Consider the following 26,791-nt stretch of genomic DNA (forward strand, 5'->3'; position numbering starts at 1 on the left):
TTCATTTTGAAAAGACAGTGAGATGATATCTTATAAACGCAGAGGTGTTGATTATCCCAACAGAGAAACCGGTTGTGGGCTCTTTCATCAGTCTCTGGATAACGATGATAGAGAAATGGGAAAAGTACATTCTGATTCAACTGTTTATTCCCACATGTGGTTACTAGTTTCTTAGTGATGTTTGTCTCCTTGACTAAGAATTACAAAACGAACAGCAACACTAGTGAAATAGTCAGAATATTTGAAAGTGCTTTATTCCAAAGTGGAAATAAAATGTAGAGAATGAATCTTTATGGTTCTTCTAGCTGATTGTTTTGATTTTGTTTATTTGTGCAAAAAGCAAAATGAAACAACAAAACAGAAATAACTGTTGTCCAAGACCAGGTCATGGTATTTAAAAAGCCAGATGTACATTATAACGTCTCTGCAGAATTCAGTTCTTAAGATGACAACAGGAAGTCATCTTGTGAAGAGAATGGCAGTGTTGATATTAGACATCTATTATATTCAGTAATTTTGTATTTTGGAACTAAAACTCTTGTATGTCTTCTGTGCTAGAGGAAGCTCTCAGAAATTCATCTGATGTGCAAAAATAAGGCCTCTTTTATAGTTACATAAGTGCTGTCAATAGGCCCTAGTAAACTTTATTAAAAAGTCTGTGTAGAAATGCCTATGTTCTGGGGCATTTACATGCTACAGCCAGCAGAAGGAAAGTGTCGTTCTTAGTTATACTGTGCATTTGCAGATGAGCTGTGATCACTTTCGGTCAGTTCATTTTGGTCAGATCATCATTCCTTTCTTCACTGTCAGTTGGGGGAACAAGGGGAGGAACTAGATTTTTGTTTTGTGCATCTGAAGCTTTGACATCAGAAAACCCAACCACAACTCTCCCAGGACAGTGCTAGAGATTTTTCTCAGCAGTGTGCTCTTTCCTTCTTTGCTCTGAAACATTTTATTTTTTCCTAAGTGTCTAACAGTGGGAAGGTGGCCTCATAGAATACTTCTGCTTATGGCTTCATGAAATACGATGCATTCAAGTAGAGTGTAATTTAGAGGCCAGCACTCTGTAGACTCTAACAGAGATAATACTTGCTGCTTGTCTTACCTGTACTGTACCTGAAAAATTATTTGGGAGGTTCAGGTTTCTCCCTCCTGTTGTACTCATTCTATGTAATTTCCCTGGCAAATTGACTGAAAGTTTTTGAATAAAAAGTGAGGGGAAAAATTTGCTAATGTGGAAGGTAAAATAAGCCATGAGATGAAAGATTGCTAATATGGTTGGTGGTATCTTCTTGACTGGTAATCTGGTAACTGACATTGAGATGTCTGCAGACAGTAGGGATTAGAGAGATGCTTCTCAAGGTGATAGTTTAGATTGGGCAATTTCAGCCCTGTCTGCATCAAAGACAATATCAGCAGAGTATGGTATATTAGTGTATTAGTTGAAGGACGTACAGTGGACTGAAGAAGTAGGTTAGGAGCTTTATTCATACTGTCTGGAGATAAGTTGATGGGTATTTAAATTAACTTGGTCTCTGTATTTGCTGCAAGGAGGTTCTTCCCAGCGACGTAAAGTCGTTTCCCGCTCTTTTCTCCTGAAGGAGCAGCTTTCTTAAACGGTTCTAGTGAGAGACTTCCAGTTAAGAGCTGTATGTTGGCCCCCAAACAGCTATGTGTGTCAGGGTTTATGAAGCTTTTGATAGTACAGGAGGGGACCTATTCTTTCTTGCTTCAGGCATAACAGAGATAAGGGAATTCCCTCTCTGCTTCTGCAGAAGAATTACACTCTTTTGCTGCATCAGTGAGTATATAACAAATTTTGTAACATCTGACTTCAAGTAGAGCATACGTTTTAGAAAAGCATCCAGTTTTGGTTTGAAGCCAAGTGACAAAGTTTGTTTCACTTGGTAACTTTTCCTCGCTATTAACAAGATTGTTTTATTTATTTTTAATTTGAAGTCAGAGTGTTTCTAACTCCCGTCCACTAGATGTTATATCTTTGCTTATTGAAAAGTGAGGACCTTTGTGTGTGCTTATAACACGCAGTGAACAGTTTCTGAGTTCTTCTTGGAAAAGTTAAGATTTAAAATACATTTAAAATGCTCCCTCTAAAAAGTACTTTCAGATTTTGTTCTGTGGCCACTGTGGTGCTTGCGTGTTCTAGTGAAAACTCTTTTTTATTGGATGAAAACTATCAAAAGTTATTTTCCACTTTCTAACTTGCTATGATAGCCAAAGGCTTAAAAAGACAAGTCAACCACTGCATCAGAACTTGGAAAGGAAATCAAGAGAACATGTCTATCTGGTTTAGCACCAGATCTTGGCAGAGAGGCAGCATTCTTGATAGTAAATCGGTTAATATGGATAATAATGTTTAGCTTGAGTAGATTGTTTTTCTGAGTGTTCCAAACTAATGACAGTCATTAGTCCATTAGTAAAGTGAGTCTTAAGCTCTGTGTTCTCATCTCTATTTTTATTTTATTTACTTTATAGATTTTTAATGTGATAATGACCAGATTGTTTTTGATAGCCTGATGTCATGGGTGATTGAACTGCTAGCTCTGTTTCTTCCATTAGCTCTCATCTGCTCATCACTGCCAATATTACACTGAGTACCCTCCCTCCTCCACTCCTATATCAGTTGCATGTGCTGGTGGACAGGAGGGCTGATATTCAGGATTTTTGGTTCTTTTTCTATTCCCTCGGAGTTTGCTTTGAATTTTATGCTTTTCGTGTTCGTGTTTTTGCCATTACATCATGACACAGTGGTGTGGTTTTCCTCAGCTATGCTGAAGACATTCAAGTTTTATTTTCTCTTAATCCTCATCACCTGTCCTCTCCAACATTCTGCATGAGGAAAGCACTAGCATTGTTGAAATTGTGCTTTGGTCCATTAGAGTTAAGCAGTAATACTTTGGGGAGGATGGAGAAGCAGTTTGTAAATGTTGCTGGGACTTTAACCCCACAAACTGTGCCAGCTCTTATTCAGCTGCTGTTTTCTGGCCAACCTGGTACACTGAGGGTTGTGCTGCAGTGCTTTTCCAGTTGTGTGCTGTCAGAGCAGACCAAGCAAGGGTAATGCTGATGGTCCGAGAAGAGTTTCTCAGCAAGTTCACAGGTGCATGTGAATGGACCAAGTGCCATTTATAACTAGAGAACTGGGCAGTGTCTTTCTCATCTTGTTTTATGGGGGACAGTTGCTTGGGACTTAGTTTTGGAAAGAAATTGTCATTTTACCTATTTATTTATTAACGCCGAGCTTGCATTGCAGTGCAATAGCTGAGCTTTAACCTCTCCCCTTTTCTGTTACTGCGGGACTATTGCCAACCATCCACCCAGCTGCTCTGACTCTTCTCTCCTGCCCTTCCACAATCCACTTATGCTCATTTTTAGTTCACCTTTGCAGTGCCTTTTCCCACAAGGTTGTCATTACTGTTTTGAATTGCTGCTGACAAAAATGTGAACACCCACGGTATTGAGCCCTTTTATGGTAGCGCTCCCATTTTATTCTACTTATCTTGGCCCCCAGTCAAGCACAGTGGTGACTGCAATGGTTTTGCTCCTCTGCATGCAGGACTCTAGCAGTGCTGAAGCTTGCTTGTGTTTGTGTTTGATTGTGCAAGTTGCTGAGCACTACAGGCAAGTGTTTGCAATTACTCTGACATCAGTGGGAGATGAGGACAAAAATGGTGCTGAGCAGCTCCACCACGCTGCACTGCTGCTATGTTGCCACTGAGAATAGATAGGCCTGCATCACTGTGAGTTTATGACTTACAAGGGAAGGAGTTAACTTTGGGGGAGTGCTGCTGGTGAAGTTTGATGCTAAGTATCACAGTTTTACTGCAGATGCATGTTTTTCAATTTTTTTTTACTTTTCATTTTGGTAACATTCAGTGCTATGCAACAATTTCCAGCAAATGCAATAAAAATGTTGCATATATTTAAGTCTTTTGACTTTGCTAGAGTAAAGACCTCTGCAGTTCAGTGGTGTGTTCAGCAATATCCATCTTCATCTCAATACATTTTATCTGAAAATCTCAGTGCAGAGTTATTAGAATAGGGTCAAGCGTTTGACAGCTTTGCAGCAGTTATTCCATAGATATCAAAAGATTCATTGAATGTTTTTGGTTTAGTGGGATGCGTAGGGCTTTTGGACAACAGCAAAATCAATTTAAGATGCTATTAGTATTTAAATTAATATATTTTGTTACTTTCATTTTCATAGCTGTCATTAAAATTCATATTCTTCTTAAATTTATGTTTTGCCCTTTAAAAATAATGACTTCTGTGAGTTGTCTTCTTTCAAGATATGGAGCATGTACACACAAATTTGCTATTCTTTCAATTATGTGGTACAATATATACTATATTCATTGTAAGTATTGTAAGGAGTTTAAATATTACAATTGATTATATGTGAGCATCTGCTTACAGCTTGCACAGGAAAATAGCATAAAGGCAATTTCAGAAATCTTCCCTTTATAGAACAGGGTTTGTGTCAAGGGGTGAACCTACAAGTGATTCACCACAGTATTTCCCAGTACATACTCAAATTCCTATTTTATTTTGACTACCTGTAAATACCATAATAAAATGCTTCACATTCACATCTACTCATCCCACGTAGATCCTAAGCACACCAGTGAGATCTGTGTCAACACTGGCTGCGTTTAGCAACTGACCTGGCTGACCAGAAGGACTTGAAACCTCTGCCCTTGTCAACTAGCACAGCAGCTGCTACAGCCTATGTTTAGTGGTAACTCGATGGCCTACAAAATTGCATTCAGTAGTTGTTCATTAGAAGCAGGAGAGTAGGATTCAGTGTGTTACGATCAGAGGAAAATAGTGAGGGCTGGCTCTGCCCTACCCAACTGCTACAGTGGAGAACCACTGTGCTGGTGGTAAAGCACAGATCCAGGCCCTGCTGCTGCCCTATGGCAGAGCATCCCAGGCGTGTCGGTGGAGGCGCTTTCCATCTGCCTGTTCCTAAGGATAGTTTTTTTGATCTTTGAATTTTAATTCCTATATTTATCAATTAAAAATTATTCTAAGGCTTGTTCTATTACTGGGATCAAGGGAGACTCCAGAGCATTGTTCAGAATAACTTTTAAAATCTTACTTTCTTTTTCATCGCTTAGAAACGATGAAATAGAACAATAAAATAGAACTACAATAAATGCTTCACAGCTTTGCTTGGGTTTGATTTCTTAGACATTCAGAAAGAGAGCTGAGCGCTAATCCATCTTACAGGCAGACGATGGACAAAGAAATGCTGTCACTTTAAACATTTCAAAAAAGGCTAAAGGAATTCTTTTTAACACCTGCAAATGCAAAGGTTGTGTGATGAAGTGTCTTCTCGTAATCATTAGCCCTTTCTTTTAGTGTTAACGTCCTTTTTTTTCTGTCCAAGTCAATTTTATGAAACAGTTTTCATTCATGGAAAATGATTTCTACTTGAACTGCCACTTCTTTACTACAAACTCAAAGCATGACCAAACAATATCAGAACAGTGCTTTCCAACAAATTTTATTCAAGGATTTTTAAAGCCACTGGGATTTTCTTGCAGGATAATGCATTAAGCTCTGTCTGAGGACTAGAGATACTGGTGGTAGTGGCGGTTTAAGGCTGTTTCTGTAAAGGGATTACAGTTAGAGTTTAGATTGCTGGTAATGTGTTTCAGCCTCAGAAATTTAAAAATCACTTAAGACTTTATCACAAGTTAATTAGAGTTCAAAATTTGACTAATAGTAAAGCTTCCTCTTCCTTAATCTGTAGTTTGTGAGCTTTTAAGATGTTCTCACAGCTTGCTTGTGCTGTGTCTCTGGAGTTTAAACCAGGTTAAAAAATAGATATCTGCAAGTAGGGGGGTTAGATCATGTAGCTGTGTAGCACTTATGTAGTTGTGTAGCACTTATGTAGCTGTGTAGCATTTATGTAGCTGCTAGGGTTCTCCTCTCCAAATTGGTTCTTTAATCAGGACCTAACTTAGAGAAACACCAGGAGACTGAGAATCGTACGAGTTGTGCTGGATCTCATTAGGTACGTGCTGTCTGAGTAGGAGCTCTCCACGAGCTGTATAATCTGAGCCATAGGTTTTTAAACTTTCTTTTTTAATTACTTTGACACAGCATAGGTTTTCCCTCAGCTATTAAAATGAGAAAAGAATATACATCTACGTGTAGTGAACATACATACATTTAGTTTAGGGATCCGAAGGACCCCTGTGTCAGAAGGCGCATGGGATGATGCACAAGGCATCACTGTAGCAGCATTCTGGGGGAGCCAGGCAGGAGTGCAGGCGTGGGCTGGTTGTGTGTGTAAGTAAAACTGGAGTGTAAAGAAATGACAACTGTATATGTAGAGCTCTTCCTTTCCAGAAGAGGAGTAAGTGGAAGTGGTAGTAGTAAATAAAACCTGCGGAGATTAGTTAAAGAAAGCTCTCCATTTAAGTATTTTTGCCTCACGTGATCTTACAGCATCAAAACCCACAGAAGGATGAAGGAAATGGATGAAGTACTCGGCAGGTGAGCCAATTAATACTAATACAAAAAAATTCCAGCAGCGGTCCCTGGTAACCGGTGGGGGTTGGAGCTGAGGCTGCTGTAGGCCATCGATCACCATGAGCTCGCCGTGTGTGTCTGCAGGCAGTCGCACCGGCGCGGTGTCGGCGCGGGCGGCGCGGCCGGGCCGGCCGTCAGCAGGTGGGCAGCGCGGGGCGGCGCCTTGGGCGGCTGCGGCCGGCAGAGGGCTCTGTGCGCCCGCCCATGGGCCGCGAGGGGGAAGGGAGCGGCGCGGGGGCGCCGCGCTCGGTCTGGTAAACAGACCGGGAATTGTGGGCTCGGGCCTTTTCCTCAGGCTTTGCACCAAGCCTGAGATCAGATGACTCAGTCCGGACTCATTATTTTAATAGCCTACAGCTAGTTCACATAGCAGCGGGAGTCCACAAAAAAGGCATTTAATTGTTGAAACTCAAACTGGTACATTGTAACTGCAGATTATAGTATTCGGATTTAAGTGATTCAAGTAATTTATAAAGCTTTTGCACAAGCAAACAAAGTTAAAATGCTGATATTGTAATAAAAGTAAATAAAACATTCTTTTGTGCGTTAAGACCCAATTAAAGAGCATGATTTCATTTAACAAACTTAAAACAGGCAGGTGATATGTGCCAACATGACTACAGCTGTGTTTTACATTAGGAAATTAATTAAAATAGTCATTTATACTTTTTTCCACTTACAAGCGTCAGGCCTTTCTGTATTACACCATCTATTTTCTCTTCAATCATTGTGTTAGGGCGCGTTTATAATCCATGGTAGCAGGCTGCGCTGTTTTTCCCGGCCTAATGAAAACCCGGCTCTATGCAATAATGCTGGCGAAGCGAAGCAGATCAAACGGCGCGGGAGGAACTTCCCTGCTGTCTGCCGCTCAGATGGCCGGCCCTTCTTCCGCACCCTCGCGGGGCTTCACTCCGAGCTGAGGTGGGAGAGTGGCTGCCGGAGAGGGAAGCAGTGTCTGTCAGACCCAGCGAGACCCGGGGGTTCGCTGCTCTCCCAGACAGGCCTGGACCTGGTGTGATAGCACGCCCTGAGACTCCTGGGATAAACGAGTGGGACACAGTTTCAGAATGCAAATCTCCTTCTTTTTGTACCTTACAGCTGAATAATGGGACCTCGGGAGCTGTCCTTGATTCTTAGGTACAGTTTTTTTCCCCTGATGCAGTGATTCCATAATGAACTGTTAACTTAGTCATTGATTCCTCCCATGCAAAACAGCCTCAAGTATAGAAAGGTGCATTTTAGAAGTAGCATGTAAGTACAAAAACAAGCATGTTCCTTCTGCGTAGAAGAGTAAAAATGTGAATTATGGTTATCTTCTTTCTCTGCTTTCCCTCACCTGCCTTCACCTGAAGTTTCTTGCCTTTTAGGAGCTGTCTTTCCCATCAGCTCTTTTACAGATGTGTGACTAATTACTGTGGAGTTCGAAGCGCCGGGAATGTTCGGTTTGCCATTTCAGCAAGGGTGGGCTGTTAGCACGTTGCTATCATCCTTCCAAGCAACTCAAGAATCTGAAAATTTGGTTTATTAAGACCAGACATTTCACATTCCTAATGTTAAGATTGCTGCAATTTTCCATTATAAGCTTCACCCCACCCAGGCCTCTGAATTCAGATTTATAACTCATTTTTTAAAAAATGTTTTCCGTCTAAATCTTAGCTTAGATTTTAAGCTCGGGGCAGCATCTTTTGAACAGAATGCTCCTTGTCAATGGAAGGGTTGTATTTTGTATCGAGTGTTTTCCCAGGTAGGTGTAGTGTTTGTTTAAACAGTGACTGCATCATAAGAGTCTTTGGGGTCTCTGTATTGAAAAGGCAACCAACTTTTATAGGTTTTAAGAGTGTGTTTGTTATGCAGGTTATTATTGCCAGAGTTTATTTTTGTTGTGTTTCTCTGAATGGGTATCCTGGATTTCATACTGTAGTGGTGCTGCTGGTGGAGCCGCTGTTGGCAGTATGTGACACATTTGTGGAAGACTGAACAATGTGTTGGTTATTGTGTCCAATTAATACTGTGTAAAACATTGAAGTCTGACTGATTTATGTACTTGATATTTGACATCCTCGTAGCTAATAAGGAATGTTTTGTGATAGGATCTATTTTTAAATTCTTCCTTGATGAATCTGTCTTTGGGTGTTGACTTGAATTCACAGAGGAACTTGGTGTGAAATGACACAGGAATACCATGACTTAAATGGAACATTACAAGAGTGAAATATTTGACATTTCGGCTCCCTGCTCCTTAAAGTCCCTGAGGCATCAATAAAGCCAAACCGAGTCCAGCAGTAAAAGTGGATGTCACAAATACACAGATCTGTAGATTGACTGCGAGAAGCTGATTTACTTAAATAGTTGTAATAAATTCTTCAAGAAGGAAAGAGGGTGGACCGGTAATGGAAAAAATATAGTATTTTAGGTTAAGCACATCTGAAAGTAAAATGTCCTAGTGGAACTAGGCAATTTGACAGTACTTGAGCCTGTGCAGTGAGCCAGAGCACGGCTGGTACACTACTTAAGTCCTACACCAGAACTATTTTGAGATACGAGTCAAACTTAGGAGATGCCGTGCCCCTATTTCTTATTCCATGGGCAGCGTAGTTTCATCTTCTTCACAGAGACTGGGAATCCATTGAAGCTTCACATTTCTACAAATGAAAAAAACAAAACTATTTAACTCACCTGCATTCTCCTCCCTCTTAAATAAATGTTTAATCTTCACTCTGCCTTCAAGAATTTTGCACTTTGTTCATGTTAAAGCACAGAATAGTCTAATAAAAAAAAAAAGAAAAATAGCAATATTTAAATCATTTAAATTGAATAACTGATTTGATGAGAGTATTCCTACAAAGACGCTATCAGCATTCTTTCATGAGATCATCTGTAGTCATTATAGTTATTTTTGCTCAGAAAATAAGTTTGTTCTTTTTCTTTGTGAGATGCAAGTTTTAAAAGTGACAGTGTGCCTTTTTGAAGTGGTGCTTTATAAAACTTATTTCAATGTATGCATGTATCGTACTGGAAGAACTCTTATTAGTCACACTTTGTATTTCACATTATTGATGTCTACTGAAATTCTCATTTTGAGCCATCTAACATTTTATGGCAGTGACGTTACTTTTTTCTATATTAACTAGGATATGAACCAAACTGTAAGGATTTATGGAGTTATATCTAACAATTAATTAAGCAGTAATACATACAGTATGTTTGCTAGAAGCAGGCAGTGACTTGTTTGTTCATTAATGACCGTAAGTAAAGCCGAGGTTGATGAGCACCCTAATAAGCCAGTTAGTAAATGCAGGGAGGATGATTTCTGAAATGATGACTGCAGAGTTACATCAAGGGCAAAGGATTGCTGCAGCATTCTGAAAATCTAGCCCTAATGAGAGAGAGCCTGCAAGATGTTTCACACCATCCGAGTGCTTCTTTTCTGCTAATGGCAAAACTTCAGAACTAGTTTGATAGAGAACAACTTGACGTAGAGGTAAAGCACAGCATAGTTAATGCTATGATAGGATGTGGTTGAGAGGGTTGTTGCAGCTCTATAAGCTCTTATTTATTTGTAACAGAGGTGACAAACAAGCAGTGCCTTCAGCCTCTCTCCATGGAAATTGCAGAATTTGGAAGTTGCAGGCAGATTATAGCTCCTTTCTGTAACTGACTGCTTCAGTTCAAAATAGGGCAGAAAAACTGGGAAAAGAGTGGGAGGAAGAGAAGAAAGAAACAAATATGTTTCTAATGTTTTAGAAATTACTGTTGCTCTCAAGACGATTTCTGATTTTGCTCCTTTTAAGCATATCATTTGTATTACTAGTTTATTTTAACAACGGCAGAAAGCATTTGTGGGCTCTTCCTCAAGTCCCATCAAGTATAGGGCATAAGTGACAGATTTTTATTATGAAATATCTGAAATAAGATTGCATCTTTCCTGATTGCATTGCTGTTCTAATGTTGTCTATGCAGTGTACGTTTTTTCTGACAATCTTAAATGTATGTATATATTTAAATCAAGCATAGTCCTGAATTTTACATTTGTTACATGACCTACACAAACTAAAGGAAGGAAAGAGACAAAAAAACACTTTGCTTTAAAAATAAAATCTCTTTTTGGAAGGCTTGGAATATTTGTTTTTAAGTAAACAACTCTTTTTATGGTGAGGAAATGTACAACTCTGGCTTTGGGTTTTGTTTTTTTTTAATTAAAGATTACTTTGGTGCTCTGTGAAAAGATGACAAGGTGGAATTAGTGTTAAGTGTCCAACTAACAGAATAGAGGGGAGAAAAGCAAAGCGAAAAATAAATCTTTGCAAAACACAAAATATCAATGTAGAAAAATGGGAAGGTAAGGCTTAGGTCCAGATCTACATTAACTGAAATATGAAATGTAACTCACACGGAAGGTTTTGTTTACTCACAAAATTGAGGAACACTAAAGTCCTCCCCAGTACTTTTAACTCCGCTTGTATTGATCAACAGCAAATAAACACGAGTTTTACTGGGGCAAGTACATGGCTTAGGATGACTAGATAATTGCTGCATCACTGTTATTCATTTGGAGTGATAATGGATTGTTTGGCGTGTTACCATTAGCTCCACTTACACGTATCTAAATGTGAAGTTTCTCAATCTAATAAATCGATTTTCCATGCTAGATCCACAGAACACGTAGTTGGTGGATATTTTATTGTGCCTTATAAGAACATGTGACGAGCAGATAAAGAAAGGAAATGCACTGAAATCTTGCTCACGTTGGGCAGATTTCCTAAGGTTGCACCCTTGACTCTGCTGATGGCAGTATGAATATGGCTGCATGTTGTGCTTTTATCACTGCTGCAGCAGAAGTGCAGCGCAAACTCTGCTTTTAACCTTTTTCTAAGGGTTAAGTAATAATAATAATCTCTGATACATCTGCTGAATATGCATGTATTCAGAAAACTGTTATTACAGTATATCTCATGGTGATAATAATTTTAACATCTTGAATCAGCATGTTGAATAATGAAAAACGAAATAATTGTACCATCGGTAAATTATTATATAAATACCAGTAATGAAATGAAATCTGATTCTGTCCTAAGATAGTTATTGGTTTGTCAGAAATATTCCTTACTTATGACATAGAAAGCTTTCAATGTGAATAAGTACTGAGAATGAATGCTGTATTCTTTTGTAAGACCTGATCTCATGAATGTTGCCTTGCTGAAGAACATTGATGCCTGGCATTTCTGTAACGTATCTTGGGCTGCAAAGGGTTCTTGTCCTGAAACTTAGAAATGCCCTTTAGTTATGTGTTTGGTCTGCTCAGGGTAAGTGAAATACAGGTCTGGGGGAATCACTGAAAGGGATTATTTCATGGTCTTTCTTCCCCATTTTTGGATTCTTTTTGTGAAATTGGAAAAAGACAGTCAAAAAGAAACTTCACATAAATGGTGTGTTTTAGCAGGATGTAGATAGTCGTGAAGGAATGGGTGATTAAGCACGTCTTAATTGGGCTTTGTCACACTGGTATTTCTTCTTAGGGTTTTGCTAAAACTGTATTGGAAGATTTCTAAAGAAAAAGGTGATTGATAGCTTCTGTGAAGCAACAGATTTTTTAGTGTTTTTTGCAGAATACTTCTGTTTCCTCCAGACTACAAAGGATGGCATGTGAAAGTGCTCGCAGGGGGGCTCATCAAATAATTTGAATTATTAGGTGGTATGAGACTTGCTCATATGTTTGTTTCCTCGTTATCGCATAGTGTGCAAGGCATTACTGGGACATGGATTGTCTTTGCTTTGTCTCAGTTTCATGAAGTTCTACAGAGAAAAGGCTTTCATCCTTGCCAAGAGACAAGACAGCTTACTGCTGAGCTCCTGCGGTTTGGATTTCATCAGAGTTCTGCTTAACCCAGTAATAGTTCAACTTAGCAATTATCTCCTCTTCCCAGTATTAGCAATACCAAACCTTACTGCTTTGTCTTTGCGTGTCCTGCCTCGAGAGATGGATCCTCCTAACACCTCTTCATAGTAGAGGTCTCCTGAAGTTTTAAAATACTGTACAACTAGAGTTACTTCCAGCCTAAACTTAACATCCTCACCTTCTCCTTTCTCTTAGAAACACGAAGACCAAAAACTGCACAAAAATCTTGAAATAAAAGTGGAAATAAGATTAAGGGGAAAAGCACTGTGCCCTTAGAGGTGTAAAGCATAGCAAGAGAATTAATGTGTGGCTTTCAGTATGTAGTTAATCTGGTCAGTGGCCATCGGTTGAGTCAATATTGACCCCTCTTGAAATGAATATAATACACAAAACGTGATGCAAATCCATTGTAAAGCAGATGGGACCTTTTTCTTCTTTTCCCTTCAGTCTTAAAGTTGATCAGCTGTCAGGTTAAGGAGCAGCCTGAGGAAATCTGAGTGATGGAAGCTTAGCCTCATGTTCTCGTGTTGTGGGAAAAATGACAGCCTATTCCCAGAGCAGGTTGCTGAAATTCAGCAAACACAATGAGCTTAATGTCAATATAAGCATTTTTCCATAATTAATTGTGTGATAATGAGAAAAAGGGTCAGAACTAGTTCTGTTCCGCTGCTTTTTCATGTTATGGGCTGGACAATAAGTCACTGGTGAGGTTCAGAGTAGGAAATGTGCTTTACTGTTAGGTATCACTGTTGTGTTTGTTATTGTGAGGAAGAGGAGGAAAGAATGTCTTTTACCTCAATCACCACACCATTAGTATGAAGGTACGTTCTGTAGGACAGTCTGTTTTTATGATGCCATTGTCCTCAGTATGTGAATATGAGTACAGAATGCTTAAATTGTCTCAGAATTTGAGCATCTGAAGAGGTTTATGATAAACTAACTCTGACATCATGATGTGAGTCATGATGGGGCATAATCTCGAAACAGTACGTGCTAGTATATTTAGTTCATGGAAATTTCTGTGAGTGCGTTCTTCTGTTCACTTTTCATTTCAAAGTTGTTTTTTGGGATACAGAGCTTGGGAGGAGGAGAACTTATTAATGTTGCAGAACTTTGATTTTAAGACTTTCTAAATTTGAATGTCGTCTCTGCTTTTTCGTGACTTTCATGCTGTTAACAACAGCTAATGCTGATGTATTATGTCGCCACCTATATGGAAGGTTGGGCAACGCTTTCCATTATAAGACTGTTCAGTTGCTTATATTGTTGCCAACATTCAGCTGTTTGGGCTGAAACTTTCCATGCTGGGTGTTTCCTTCAGGCTGAATTTGTTGGGAAAGTTTCAATAAAAATACTCAAACTATTCTAGGGAATGAGAGCGAGGGGAAATACTCTATTTTACTCGTGTTTATTGAAGTTTGCTGCAAGCAATTGGTTCAGCAATCATAGCCCCTGTGTGCTTTGGAGCAGGGATTTGAATTATTAGGAAGGTGAAAGGGAGAAGGGAGAAAAAGTATGAGTAAAAGAGATTTTTTTTCTAAGGAATGGGCTCCTCCCTGATACAGTGAGGCACCTATAAAGAGGCACACAAAGCCCATGCTCGTCAAAATATGACTGGGGAATGACTGGGAGTTGAACAGTTATTCTTCTTGTTCCACTGTGTCTACATGGTGTACTGGGCTTGGAGAGAGAGAGGGCTATGAGGTGCAAACAGAATCCTGTACAATAGGGAACCATGGCTGTAAAATCTGTTTAGTATTGAAACTGAATAGCAAGGTTCTGGGTTTGAGACTAAGACTTGAAAGCAACAGGAGACTGACTCAGCAAGGAGACGGGAGGGATCAGAAGATAATGGGAGAGACTATTAAGGAAGGTGAGATATAACCTTAGTAGTCTTAAGACAGCCTGTTTTAGTTACAGTTCATTGTCTGATTCCCATACATCTTGTGCAATTAAATGAAGCAGAGAAATTGTATGCAGTCATGTAAGATCAATATTCAACCATAATTGTTTCATTTCTGTGCACTTGATGTTGCAGCCATAGTGTACATTCAATGTGAAAATTAGAGCTTTAGTCAGAAATATTGTTCTACACCCATCATTAAAATGCTTATATTATAGGCTTTGAAGGGCACGACCATTGTTAAGCACAAATATAACATAATGTTTCAATTAGAATACTGAAAAATGTTTCATTTAATCTATTTAAACAAGATTTCTTTTTAAAAGCTTAGTACTGCCAATGCTTCAGCAAACATATAAGAGATTATTTGGATCTGAAAAGGTTAATTTCATACTTCACATATCAGGAACTGAAACTCTCGACAGATTCTGCCTTCCATCTCTCTCAAGTTGACAGTGGAGACAACAAATGACGTTTTGGAATATACCCAATATCCTTAGCCCAAATGGGAGTGAGTTAACAGGACAGGGAGAAGTTTCACATTTTCCTGATTTTTGTGGACCTCAACCAGACTAATTATACCTGAATATTATTTTAACATTGTTATTCATGGCTGAGTTCATTAAATAACAGCATTCATGCCTGGTGCATTTTAACGTCTCATGCTTGAGGTTATCATCCAAATTCTCAAGGGTTTATAATGTTGCCATAACATTTTCATAAGGAATAACGCTTCCCATCCAGAAGCAAGCACACATCATACTGCAGATTCCAAACGTAGTGAATTAGATGTTTCCTGGTGAGCAGGAACATGTTCACCAGGCCATTTTATTATTGCTTTTTTTTTTTTTCTTTAATGAAATTTAGAATTCTGTTTGGGGACTATTTTGCTAATAATATCTCTACCCTGTTGAGAGAAAAGAAATTTGAAAGTGAACTGTTACTGTGGATATCTTCTTTTTAAATATTTACTTAATAAAAATGCCATATCTATGTTTGACATGATGCATTGTCTCTGTTACAAAGAAGATAAGCTGTCATGCCATATACCTATTTATTAATGTCTGCAGATTGTGTGTTGATGGTACATATCATGGCAAAGATCCACTTATTAATGTCTTCATGGTATGGTTGGACAGGATACATCTTTATTATTCTAAGGATACTTGAATTTTTATGCTGCTGCATTGCAATACCTCAGTTGCTTTTTCAAACAAGCTTAGATATCCAAACATGGAGATACGGACCAATTTTGTCTTTCATATTTGACAAATATGTCTAAAAGCCCCCCCTTTTTTTCTTTTTTCTTTTTTTTTAAATTCCCCTCCTGTTCCTTACGAATCTCTCACCATTCCACAAGAGCTGTTTTTCTTAAAGATCTCTGGTGTTCACTCATAACCAGCGGGTGTTGTGAGCAGTCACAAAATGTTGGGTTTCCATGAATACAGTGATTCACATTAATTGAAACTGTTGGTTGAGTCTGCAGAAGAAATCAGGCTGTCTTGTAGCACCATGTTGCAGATTGTGTGGTTTATATTACGTTTTGCTGTGAGACCCAAGGTGACCTGATGGTCACAACGGTGGCACTGCTTCTCACCTGTGCGTTCCTGTTTTTTTTCGCTTTATGTGCAATCATTACAATATTGCAATCTGCAGAACCACTTGGTCCAGCCAGCCTGTAGCCTGCTTCTTCATATGCTGACTGGTGTGATCCCTTTTCTCAGGTCTGCTGCTAACTGTACATCTACTTCCCAGCTCTTTGCTGGTTTTGGGATGTTGATCAGGGGCTGCTTTTATGTCTTCTGAAATAGCGGAACATGTCACATCACTCAGCAGGCCATTTGGTGGGAAATAGATTTATTGTGTACCAAGAACTTGATAGAGGGTGGTAGGCTACCTCTTCTCACAGAGGTTCCCAGCACCTCTCCCTGCCACCTGCAACAGCTCAGCATCCTCAGCATTTCTTCCAGAGTTGTTCTCTGGTGCCAGTTCCACCCATAAGTCTACATCATTCTTAGGCTTCACCAAGGAGTCTGTAACTATTGAAAGAAAGCCAGGTTGCCCTTAGTCCCATACAAATAATTTTTGTATTTGCTGGTAGTTTTTGTTATTCTGTTTCCTTACTGGATTTGCAAATATGAGTTTCTAGGTGACAGCTGGCTCCAGGGCAACTGAGCATATAGTCTGCACAGAAGCTCTCACTTATCTGATTACATCCTTCATAATTTGTCAAGGTTGTAAGCTCATCATTTAAACATGGGTTCTTGGCTAAAAGCTGGCTTTCTCTGAAGTCAGAGAAACCTTTGAGCATGTGGATGTGGCATTGAAGGATGTGTATTAGTGAATATGGTGGATATGGGTTGGTAGTTGGACTGGATGATCTTGGAGGTCTTTTCCAACCTTTATGGTTCTGTAACTTAAACATTCTGTATCACATGCTATTGTATTGTTTATTGACACACATGGTTTTGTGTCTTGGCATAAAAACATAGGACCATGCAGAAAAAAGATTATTTTCTTTGGGCTGTTTTTATGCAAATCCTTCACGGTGGCTCCTTGAAAGTTGATGGAGGAGTTTGTGTTCTTGAAGTCTGTATGTTGTGGAGGAACTTGTCATGGCTGATTCTGAAGCTCCAGTTGGTCACTGAGAGCATTACCTAAAAGCTTTCCTGATGACAGCATTTGAAGTCTCTCATGCTCTCAATTGTCCTTGTTATAGGTTTATGACTGATGCAGCTCGACGTGAGCAGGAGTCTTTGAAGAAAAAGATTCAGCCGAAACTCTCTTTGACTTTGTCAAGCACAGTGTCCCGTGGGAATGTATCCACTCCACCTCGCCACAGCAGTGGAAGCCTTACTCCTCCTGTCACCCCTCCAATCACTCCTTCCTCTTCATTTCGTAGTAGTACTCCAACAGGTAAGCATATACTATTTTGCTTATTCCCAAATCAGCTTGCATTTTTTCTGTGTGGCTTTTGAGAATATTTATTTAGAGAACAGGTAAGCGCTGAACACTTTTATCTTATCTCTGTTGGAGGCATTAATGTCTCTGTCTACTCAGTGTAGCAGTTGCCATGAATTATGCATTAGTATCTTTTACAGTTTTGATTGAAATCAGCCAGCAGAACAGACTGAAAAGTCAGCACATTTGTCAATAACCAAGTCATCCTGATTTTCCCAGGTATAAAAGTCCTGGCAAGATTTTTTTCACCACTTGAAGAAACTGAAAGTTGCTTGCTGTGTTGAGCCAGATCTCTCGACCAAGTCATTCTGTTTTATATTAGCTAGAGATCTTGCTTCAGACAGTAGTGATACACTGCAAGTTAAATTTCATTTTTTCAATTCTAAAAATATAAACGCTTATATGTCATGTCCCACCTATGAAGGGGGAGAGGGGTGAACAGATTTGTAAATTTTCCCGTTAGATTAATGTTAAGAAATATTCAAGGTCAAAGCACAGTCATCAATTTTAATGAAAATCTCTGTACTACAATTATCTTAAAAGTATTGGCACTCTTACAGTTATCTGTCTAAGCTGTGCAGCTACACTATGTGACTTCATAAGAAATTGAAATTAGCTTTGTGTTACTTAACATTATGAAAGAAAAAAAAGAAAAGGAGGGAGGTGTTGGCAGGGGGAGAGAGAGGGAAGCAAACAGAGAGAGATCACTTGTCCAGCGTTGTGTCAGCCAAAGTATTGAAGTCTCTAAGACTCCCAGGGCTTCTCTCAGGCATCCTTACAGGGATTTGCCATTGCAAATCTACTGATAAGTCTACAGCAGATGAGTTTGCAGTAAGTTTGCCATATACAACTTTGCAGTCAAAACTTATGCAGCAAGATGGGAGTTGTGGACAAAGCAGTGCCCTCCTGGCTACGCAGGGCTTCCTTTGCTAAACCAAGTGTTCAGCCTTCTGTTTGTTGTCGTGGCAATGGTCTTATCTTGAAAGTGTTTGAGATAATTTCAGGTGTACCACAGAGAAAGTGTTTTTTTGTTGGTCTGCTACAATCTGTGCGGTTTTGTAATAAATAGAATCAATATATTCCTCTCAGTAAGAAATAGCATTAGTATCCCTGCTTTGATAAATTGCCTTGCCATGTATTTTGCATAAGCTATTTAACATTTTGGTATTAACAATTAAATGAAAAAGGTGTAGTGTTCCATGTGCCACTCTCTAAGTTCAGAAATGAATAGTTTGTTCTGTGTGTCCCTGAATATGAAAAAGGGAAGTGTGTTGGATATAGCTAAACAATGAAGCCTGAACGTAATACAAAGAATTTAACAAGTAAATTTTTCTTAATTGTCTCCTCTTTGGAATGAACTGATTCACATCCTTTAATACAGATGTCAAGGAATTTCTCCTTCCTTTTGTTTTTTTTTCAGCTTCTACTGAGTAGGCTAATTCATGATGTGGTCAGGTAGCACAACTTCGAATGTCTGTCAGGACCACTAGTTAACTGTCTGTTGTTTGAAATACACTCCATTAAACACTAAAGAAAGTTTATACTAAAATAATTCTATTTTTGATATTTATATAAACTTTCAATCTTTTAAAGTTATTCAGAATGTTGTTCTACCTGTAGTTAGGAAAATCAGCTTGTTTAGGCTAAGTGAGTTTCTAGGTTAACTGAGTCCTACTTGCCAGGTTATAAATAATAGAAGCTTCCACTTTCTGCATTCTGTGTTATAATTTTCCCCTTGGAGCCATATTCCAAGGTTAGAATTTGGAATAGCTCGGTAGCAAAAACAACATATGAAACAGATATTCTTTCTTGAAGATGTTTGGTTTCTTTAAAAACAAACAAACAAAAAAGCAATTATTAACTGAATTATATTTCAACAGAAACTTCCCACCTCAGAATTTCCATTTTTGTCACCTTATAAATTTGTCTGGACCTAAAATAAGCAGTGCATTTTTTCTGATAACGATAGAATTTCTCCTAGCATATTCTTGGCATGGGATTTTGTTCTATTATTGTTCTAACATACATGCAAATGTACGCATGTGTATATATGTGTGTATATATGTATATACACTCTAGATGTTCCCTGCTTGATCAGAGGAATTAGACTAGGTGACCTCCAGAGGTCCCTTCCAATGCTAACTGTGCTGAGACTCTGTGATATGTAGAACACGTGCTCAGAGTCCTGTTGTGGCTGAGTTTCTTTTCTTCATCCCTATGCAGTGCCTGCATAGGGAGCCTAGGAAAACATCATCTGGGTAGGTGTTAACTGCTAGAACCCAAAATAATCATTGTCCTCATCATGCTTTACACCTGTACTTCATCAAAAAAAGATGAAAGAAAGAAAGCATTCCTTAAAAGCCGATGAGATGGCATGCAAATATCTGCATGTCCCTTAGCAGAGAATAGCTGTTCTATATATGGTTTTTTGCCATTCTTTCTTGTGGTACAATATAGGAACCTTCTGGGTCCCATTTTCCAATTAGTGTCCTCCATTTAGGTTTGCTACTTGTCTTGGCCTCGCTAGATGTGGTGGTAGTGTCTTGCACAAAATAGTCTGAACCTCAGTTATCTCAGTGTATGTCCCACCATTGCCTGATGCTATTCAGCTACTGTTGTCATTTTTCAGCAAAGTGTTATTTCACATAATGATCTCCCATCCACATATTGACCAGCTTTGAACCCATCATTAGCTTATGAAATTTGATAAGAAACAGTTGAGGTGGTTTGGCTGCAGAGAATGTTTGTTAAGCTTTGCAGTAAAAATGTCTGCCAAAGGACTACAGGCCAAATTCTCAGACAGAGCTGAGCAGCTTCCAAGTTGACAATATACGTGCTGCAAACGTTGCATGTGTGTGTGTACACCACCTTCTTGTGTACAAGTGGCATGATTCACAAATGGCATGTTCAGCAGAAATATGTAGTGAAGAAGTATGTTCTTGAAGGCTCTTTTCAGGTTATGAGGTAGACACACGTTTATCTGCAAACTGTGTGTGTGTGTGTGTGTGTGTGTGTTGGTCCCCTGAAACTGCCCATTTGTGATTTTGGTGGGAAGCAGAAAGGCAGCAGTTAATTCTCTGTACCTCCCATCTGTTCCCTCAGGGATGACTGGCATCTGCTGTCTCTGCTTACGTTTGACTTTTTGTTCCGTCTCCTGTAACAAGTTTTCTCTTCTCAAGACCTACATCCTCCGATAATTGCCTACAGTTCACTTTAAGAAATTTGTTCCAGTGTTTGTTGTAACAATAGTGTCTCCCAGGAGACTTCGTTTAGTAGGCTTAAAGCTCTTGTTAGGATTCACAGGCAGGATTTAGCTGAAGAAATGGCTTCCATCGGTAATAGACTCCTTAGGGTGCAAGGGAAGTAGAGCTAAGTAGCACACAGCTTATTTTGGAAAGACATTAACATTCTCAAACATTGAAGTATCTTTCTTTTAAGGAGTGCTCAATTAAGTCACAAAAACTTGTGCTGCCTTTATTTTTGAATGTCCTTTTTAAACCCACAAAACTAATGAAGTCTAGTTATGGATAAAAATGGGGCTGACATTGCATCTTTAACATAGGCTGTTAATTTCTTAAACATTTTTATACATCTGTGTGGCTCACAGATGAAATATCCACCCCTTATTTCCTGGGTTTTGAGTGGAAATCAGAGCGTTGACGCTCCTTTGCAAATTGTGATATCTCTTCATACTGAAAGGCTTTAAAAAGATTGAGTGATAGTGATTTATTAGTAATTTATTATGAAAATAACCATGTCTCAGTTTTAGTTAAAAAAGTAGTTTGTAGTAACAAGTTTCATACTTATAAACTAAAATAAATACTAGGTTTTTTTGCATTGAAGAAGTGCCAAAAATCATCTGAAGTCACTGTTTTGTTTTTGTTCTCCTTCTGTATATATGACTTTTTTTTTCTTTTTTTTTTTAATGACTCCAAACCTGGGTTTGTAAATTTCAGCCTGGAGTGAATTTTTGGCCCTCTTATAAATCCTAAAGCAAGGGCTTAATACTACCAATTGGCTTTTTAATGGATCAGCCCTAAGTCTTGTCCCTTTCACCTCCCCCCAAAAAGCCTGGAATATTTGGAAACCTCATAATTGGCATTACATTTTGCTCTAAAGAAACTGGCTCTCAGTCCTCCTTTCCTGTTTATTTTGATTTTAATAGATTACAAGGTATAACATTTATGCAGTTTTAATAGGTTTATAAACCTACTTACTGCCTGATTGCACTGGGCAGCTGATGGCAGTGAGTCCTGGCAGCAAGCATTGAGGATTCTATGGTTGGCTGCAATAGCTACAGCCATGTGTCAGTCCTTCCACTTGTAAAGGAGATGAAAGGACTAAGTTTCATGGGTGGTCAGAGCTGACCCTATGAGGGAGTTGGCAAGGCCCATTTTGATTTGCAGCTGTCATTTAAATAGCTGACTACCTATTGGTTTATCTTACTAATTAGGGTAAATGCCTTTCTGGGGAGTCACATTTGTGCAATCATTTCTGATTGACTTCATTAGAAAGGTTTTACATTTCTACAATATGGCCAAGTTCTTTGAAATTTCCACCAGTCCGATCTTATATTTACCAAATTGTCCCCATTTTCCACCCACAAGAAACCCCCAACATTTTTACCTCTTCCTTTTTTTGTTTTTCTGTTTTATTTTTAAAGTGAAATCTGAAATTGATAATTTGCTGGAAAAAAATACTTTGTATACTTGAATGTTTAATAAATCTAGAGCTAAACCAGTAATATTATAATCCAACAGGCTTAAAGATTCTAAACAATGTTTTTAGACATAAAGTAAAACTCTGAGGCTTTCAGGTTAGTACTATTGACTTAGAAAACCGTGCATGTACCATCTGAGGGTATTATTTGAATAACCATTTGGCAGATCCGTGGCAGCTCTGTAGTTTATAGTGCTTGTCTAGATACAGTGCATAGAGCATATCCATAGCTGAAATCAAGACTGCTTTGTAGCTCTGTCAGTAATCCAAAAGCTGCACCATTTCAGCCAGTTAGAATGTATCATGTGAAATGGGCTGATGTTTTTCTAATAAATCATACCAGTGGTGAACTGTGGCTTACATAATATATGATTTAAAGACAGGAAGTGAAACTTAATATTTTTTCAGTTAAAAAAAAAAATCAGTCCTCAGCTGGTGTGTATTTTCAGAGCCTGTTGTAATAAGTACTTTCAATACTCAGTGTAACTGAACTCTTAAATCTGTACAATGATTTTAAATGTTTAGTTGTGTTGTAGATTTAGTTTCTTTTAAAGAGAATAATTCCCCGTTCACTCCACTGCAGAGTGTCTTCTGTGATTAATACCATGTATGTATAAACTTATATGCAATAAAGTTAATAGATTCTTACAACTCAGGCTATTAATCTTTCCTCTTATTCATTTGGATTTTGTTCAGTTTTCAAGTGCAACTCCTGGCCAAACATTGACCAAAAAGTTACAGCTTCCTTTTGGTGTTAACGGGTGTTGCTACTGATGAAATAATTTAGAGCTTCATTGTTCCCTTTATGGGTGACTAATTTAAAGGAGATTAAACTGTCTGTGTTACAGCTTAGGCTCTCTTTTCTCCTCTTGTCCAAGGCAGCTGGGTCTCAGAAATGAGAGCTGTAAGAATCTACCTCGCTTGTGGCTCACTGAGAGCTTGTCTTCGTGGGAGCTTTGCTTTGGGGGAGATTGCAAAGCAGCATGGAACAATTTGGGAGCTTTCTCAATAAGCATTGTTAAATCAAGTAATGTTATCTCAGTGACATGAGATATTATTCATAGAATTCTCCTGTATAGCACTTTCCTTCACGGATAACTCTTGAAGGAACCCCAAGGGCCTTCTCTTGAACCTATCCATTCTCATTTTGAAAATGCTAAAGTTGAAAGCAAACCACCCATTGTTTGCTGGTAATAGCAATCAAAAACACAATAGTAATCAGCCATTGGAACTGAGTACTGAAATAGGGTGAGAGACGTGCCAGAAACTAATATGGTTTAGATTCTAAATGTGTGTTTGATTTTTGTTACTTTAGTTGTTTGAAAAATGTCTTGTTTTTTGTAACGCAAGAGCTCGTTTCTCTTCATAGGTATCAGTGCAGCTAGCATTCTAGCACAGTTTCCATATGTTAAGCTTTCAACAATGAAGTTATCACATGGCACAGACAGCTGTTGTGATGAGAGCCATTGCAGCATGTTAAACAGAGTCCAGCAAAGAGACCTGCTCAGCTAAGCTGCTTTGTAAGTTTAATGTGGACAGTAGAAATGTAAAATAAGTCTGAAATTGATTGAGGACTGAAGGGAGAGGAACAAGGTGCTCAGAGCTTTTTGTTTACAGATGTGCTATCAGTACGTAGCCCAGTTAATCTGAAATTTTAGCAGAACTGCTATTTATATCAGAGTGTTTGCAGTTTCTGTCAGCAGATGGTATTTCTGAACTCCATGTTAGGGTGAATCAGAGCAGACTGTGAACCATTAAATCTGCTATTCGCTTGATAATCTGCAACAGCTTTTTCTTGGAGCCATGCAGATTGGCTCAGTACGGATGTGAGTAGAAGAGAGCTTGCTCTTTTGTGGTGTGCTGTTTTTTTTTAAGGATAGTATGTTGCAAAATTATCTTAGGACAGGCAAGTCGGTGGGTGTGGTGTTTTAAAAATTTGCTACAAGTTCAGCTTTTATGCAAATGTATAAAATTGTCTCAAATGCATTTAACCATCGATTAGTGGTAAGCGTCAAACCAGTCACTGAGGGACTGAATGCCTGAATCTGAGCATTTAACAAGTCGTGTTGTCAGACCAGAATAAAGCATGTATGCACTTTGCAGAGTTGTAAACTCAAGAATTTATATAAGCACAAAACATTAGCCACTCACTTCAAAAAAAAAAAAAAACTTCACCTGCATTAGCATATCTGAAATACTCAGGTTTAATTACTACACCTGATAGTAATATAGTATAGTGTCATGCAAATGTAACTGAAAAAAAATAACAAAAAGTAGAAATATGAGATCAAATCCCTGGGCATTTTAATTGAATCGTCGCTGAGAAGTTGGTTGAGAGTGCCACATTTTTGTGTGTATGACTTACTGGGTGCCGAGTGTAGTAAAGCACAAATCAACTAAGTTCTACTGTAACTTGAAAAAACACACTTTGAGGTGTAAGAGGAACCATCTCATTAGTTGTTCAGATTAACAGAAGTTTCTACTTGTTTAGCTGCCACTTGTGTGCAGTGTTTTTACTTAAAAGTTAGATATGCAGGCCCACTCTTGTATAAACAGTGTGGGCAAGTAACTAAGCCATACTTAAAACATGTAGACCGAATCATGTTCTCCAGTATAATGGAAGTTTGTCTGAATGCATCTGATATTTCAGTCCTACAATGTACAATAAAATACATGATGAAGTATCTCGAGGCGATTGCACTGTGGTCTATGGCAAAGCTTCCCTCTGGGGGACTTGGCTGGTGCCAGGATTTCACCTTTTCCATGCAGATGACGAATGAGAACTTTGTTTGTGGTTATTGGAGCCAAAATGGTTCCATCTAATTGCAGGTTTGGGGGCCTATATTAATCCTACACAGTAATTAATATATACATATGTTTGCCCAGCATTTAGCAGTCTGAGGCACCTATTCTAACTGAGCCTTATGGGTGTTCTTGTAAAAAATAAATGCATAAATAATTTTAAAAATAATGAAGGCCATTGTGTGAAACAGTTGATCTACATATGAGTTAACTGTAATATATGTGTGTGTGCTGAGACATGGTAGGAGATTTTAGCACAAGCTTTTGGCTGAGGTCGTGACTGGGCATGAATAATAATTAAAATCAGTGGTAGTTTCTGCCTTGAGGAATAAAGCTGTAGGAGGAGGTTTCCAATAACAATGAAAAATAATAAGTGAAAGCGCAATTATTTCCTATAGGTTTCTCAGCACAGGTGGAACTTGTGCTCAGCACCAGTTATAAAGACGTAGCTTTTTCAGAGCTCGATGCTACGTTCCTCAGATTTAAAGGGGTCCAAGCGTGAAACTTGTACATATTCATCTCCTTCATCCAGTTTTTCAGAGAAAAATGTTCAAGTGCTTATCACTCTGCTTTGGCTTCAGTAAAAGCCTTCTTTCCAGCAATCCTGTTGTACAGATTCCTTAAAGAAGCAAGACTACATAGGACATTGATTACTCACTGACAAAACCAAACCAAAACAAGGAGAATAGTTAAAAAAAAATAATAAGTGATAGATTAGTTTCTCATATCTAGCATGGGAGATAAGCCAGGTAAGGAACAGCATCCAGCGAGATTGCAGGGGGGGCTCTGGCAATAAGAGGTTGCTGAGGGCCAGCAGTCAGCATGGGAAATGGAATAGAGGTGAGAAAGGAAGGGAGATTTTGCCTGAGAAAGGTGAAAGTTTAGAGGCTTTCTAAACTAAATAGAAAAGACTACTTAAATTATTCCATTCCTATTTCATTATTTTGTTCATATCTTTGATCCATCAAAGAATATCTTGATTTTTTTTTTTTCCTTTGTACCGTCCAGTTACACGGCATTTAATGAAATGTGGCTGTGTGATGGGCATGTCTCTTAACAGGAGCCAGGGAGGTCTGCCCATGGGTCGTTTTTTTGTTTGGTTAGTTTTTATCATCTTGCAGGCAAAACTGGAAGCTTCAACCGTTCTGCAAACCACATCCACATCTGCCTTACATTCAGAAAATCAAATTATTTTAAATAGTTGTTGGGAAAAACAGGGCTGTGCTGTGAGGGGAAAATACATGAAAACAACAAAAAACCAAAATCTTCTCAAAGCTTTCCTCTGCATTTTGTGTTCTTCCTTTTCCAGCTTTATGGATATGTTTTCCTTACACTTCTGTTAAATTTCTCATTTTTGCTTTGGCAGGAAAAAATGTGTTGAGCACGGTTTTCTGTGACAAAAGACTGACTCGGTCTTTAGACGTAGTGCTTTCCAGCAGAAGTCTGCATTTTGCTGGAGGAGAAGGTGCATCAGAAAATTCATAGTGCATCTTACTCATCTCCCTCACTGCAGGAAGCTTTATGTGCAGCCTCCCGTTCGTTGTATTTCCTCCTCCCAGCTCATTTGGAGCATTCTTGTTTGATACAGACATAAAACGTACCAGCAATTATAGAGCTACTGTGCGGCAGAATTGTATTTTAGTTGCACATACCTGTAATTAATTGTATGGGAATTTTCACAGTACTCTCCCTGAGGAACAATTTCATTGAAAAGTAGCTATGTTGTCTAGACTACAGCAACTCGTAAAATCATCACTGGTTTTGATTTTTGAGCTACAAAGGAGTAATAGAACCATGGCTCATAGATTTAAAGTACTTGCAAGTGCAGGAACTGTTTTATAATCCCCATCTTAGGAGTCTAACCTGACAAACCGTTTTTAACGGGGTCAGGAACAGAAAATGTACATTAAGCTTAAAGATTGTCTCTGTTAATTTGTGATAGGAGCTTT

General features: G+C 38.7%; 1 protein-coding gene across 1 annotated transcript in view; it reads left to right on the forward strand.

Moving 5' to 3' along the window:
- JAZF1 (JAZF zinc finger 1) overlaps positions 1-26,791 on the forward strand; it is a gene marked incomplete at both ends in the record, with an annotated part of 168,807 nt that overhangs the window by 124,914 nt on the left and 17,102 nt on the right. Inside the window, one exon of the mRNA XM_079538441.1 lies at positions 17,080-17,276. Within this exon, the coding sequence (XP_079394567.1) occupies positions 17,080-17,276 (197 nt within the window). The remainder of the gene's footprint in view (positions 1-17,079; positions 17,277-26,791) is intronic.

This window comes from Tetrao urogallus (assembly GCF_951394365.1).
Source record: "Tetrao urogallus genome assembly, chromosome: 7".
NCBI lineage: Eukaryota > Metazoa > Chordata > Aves > Galliformes > Phasianidae > Tetrao > Tetrao urogallus.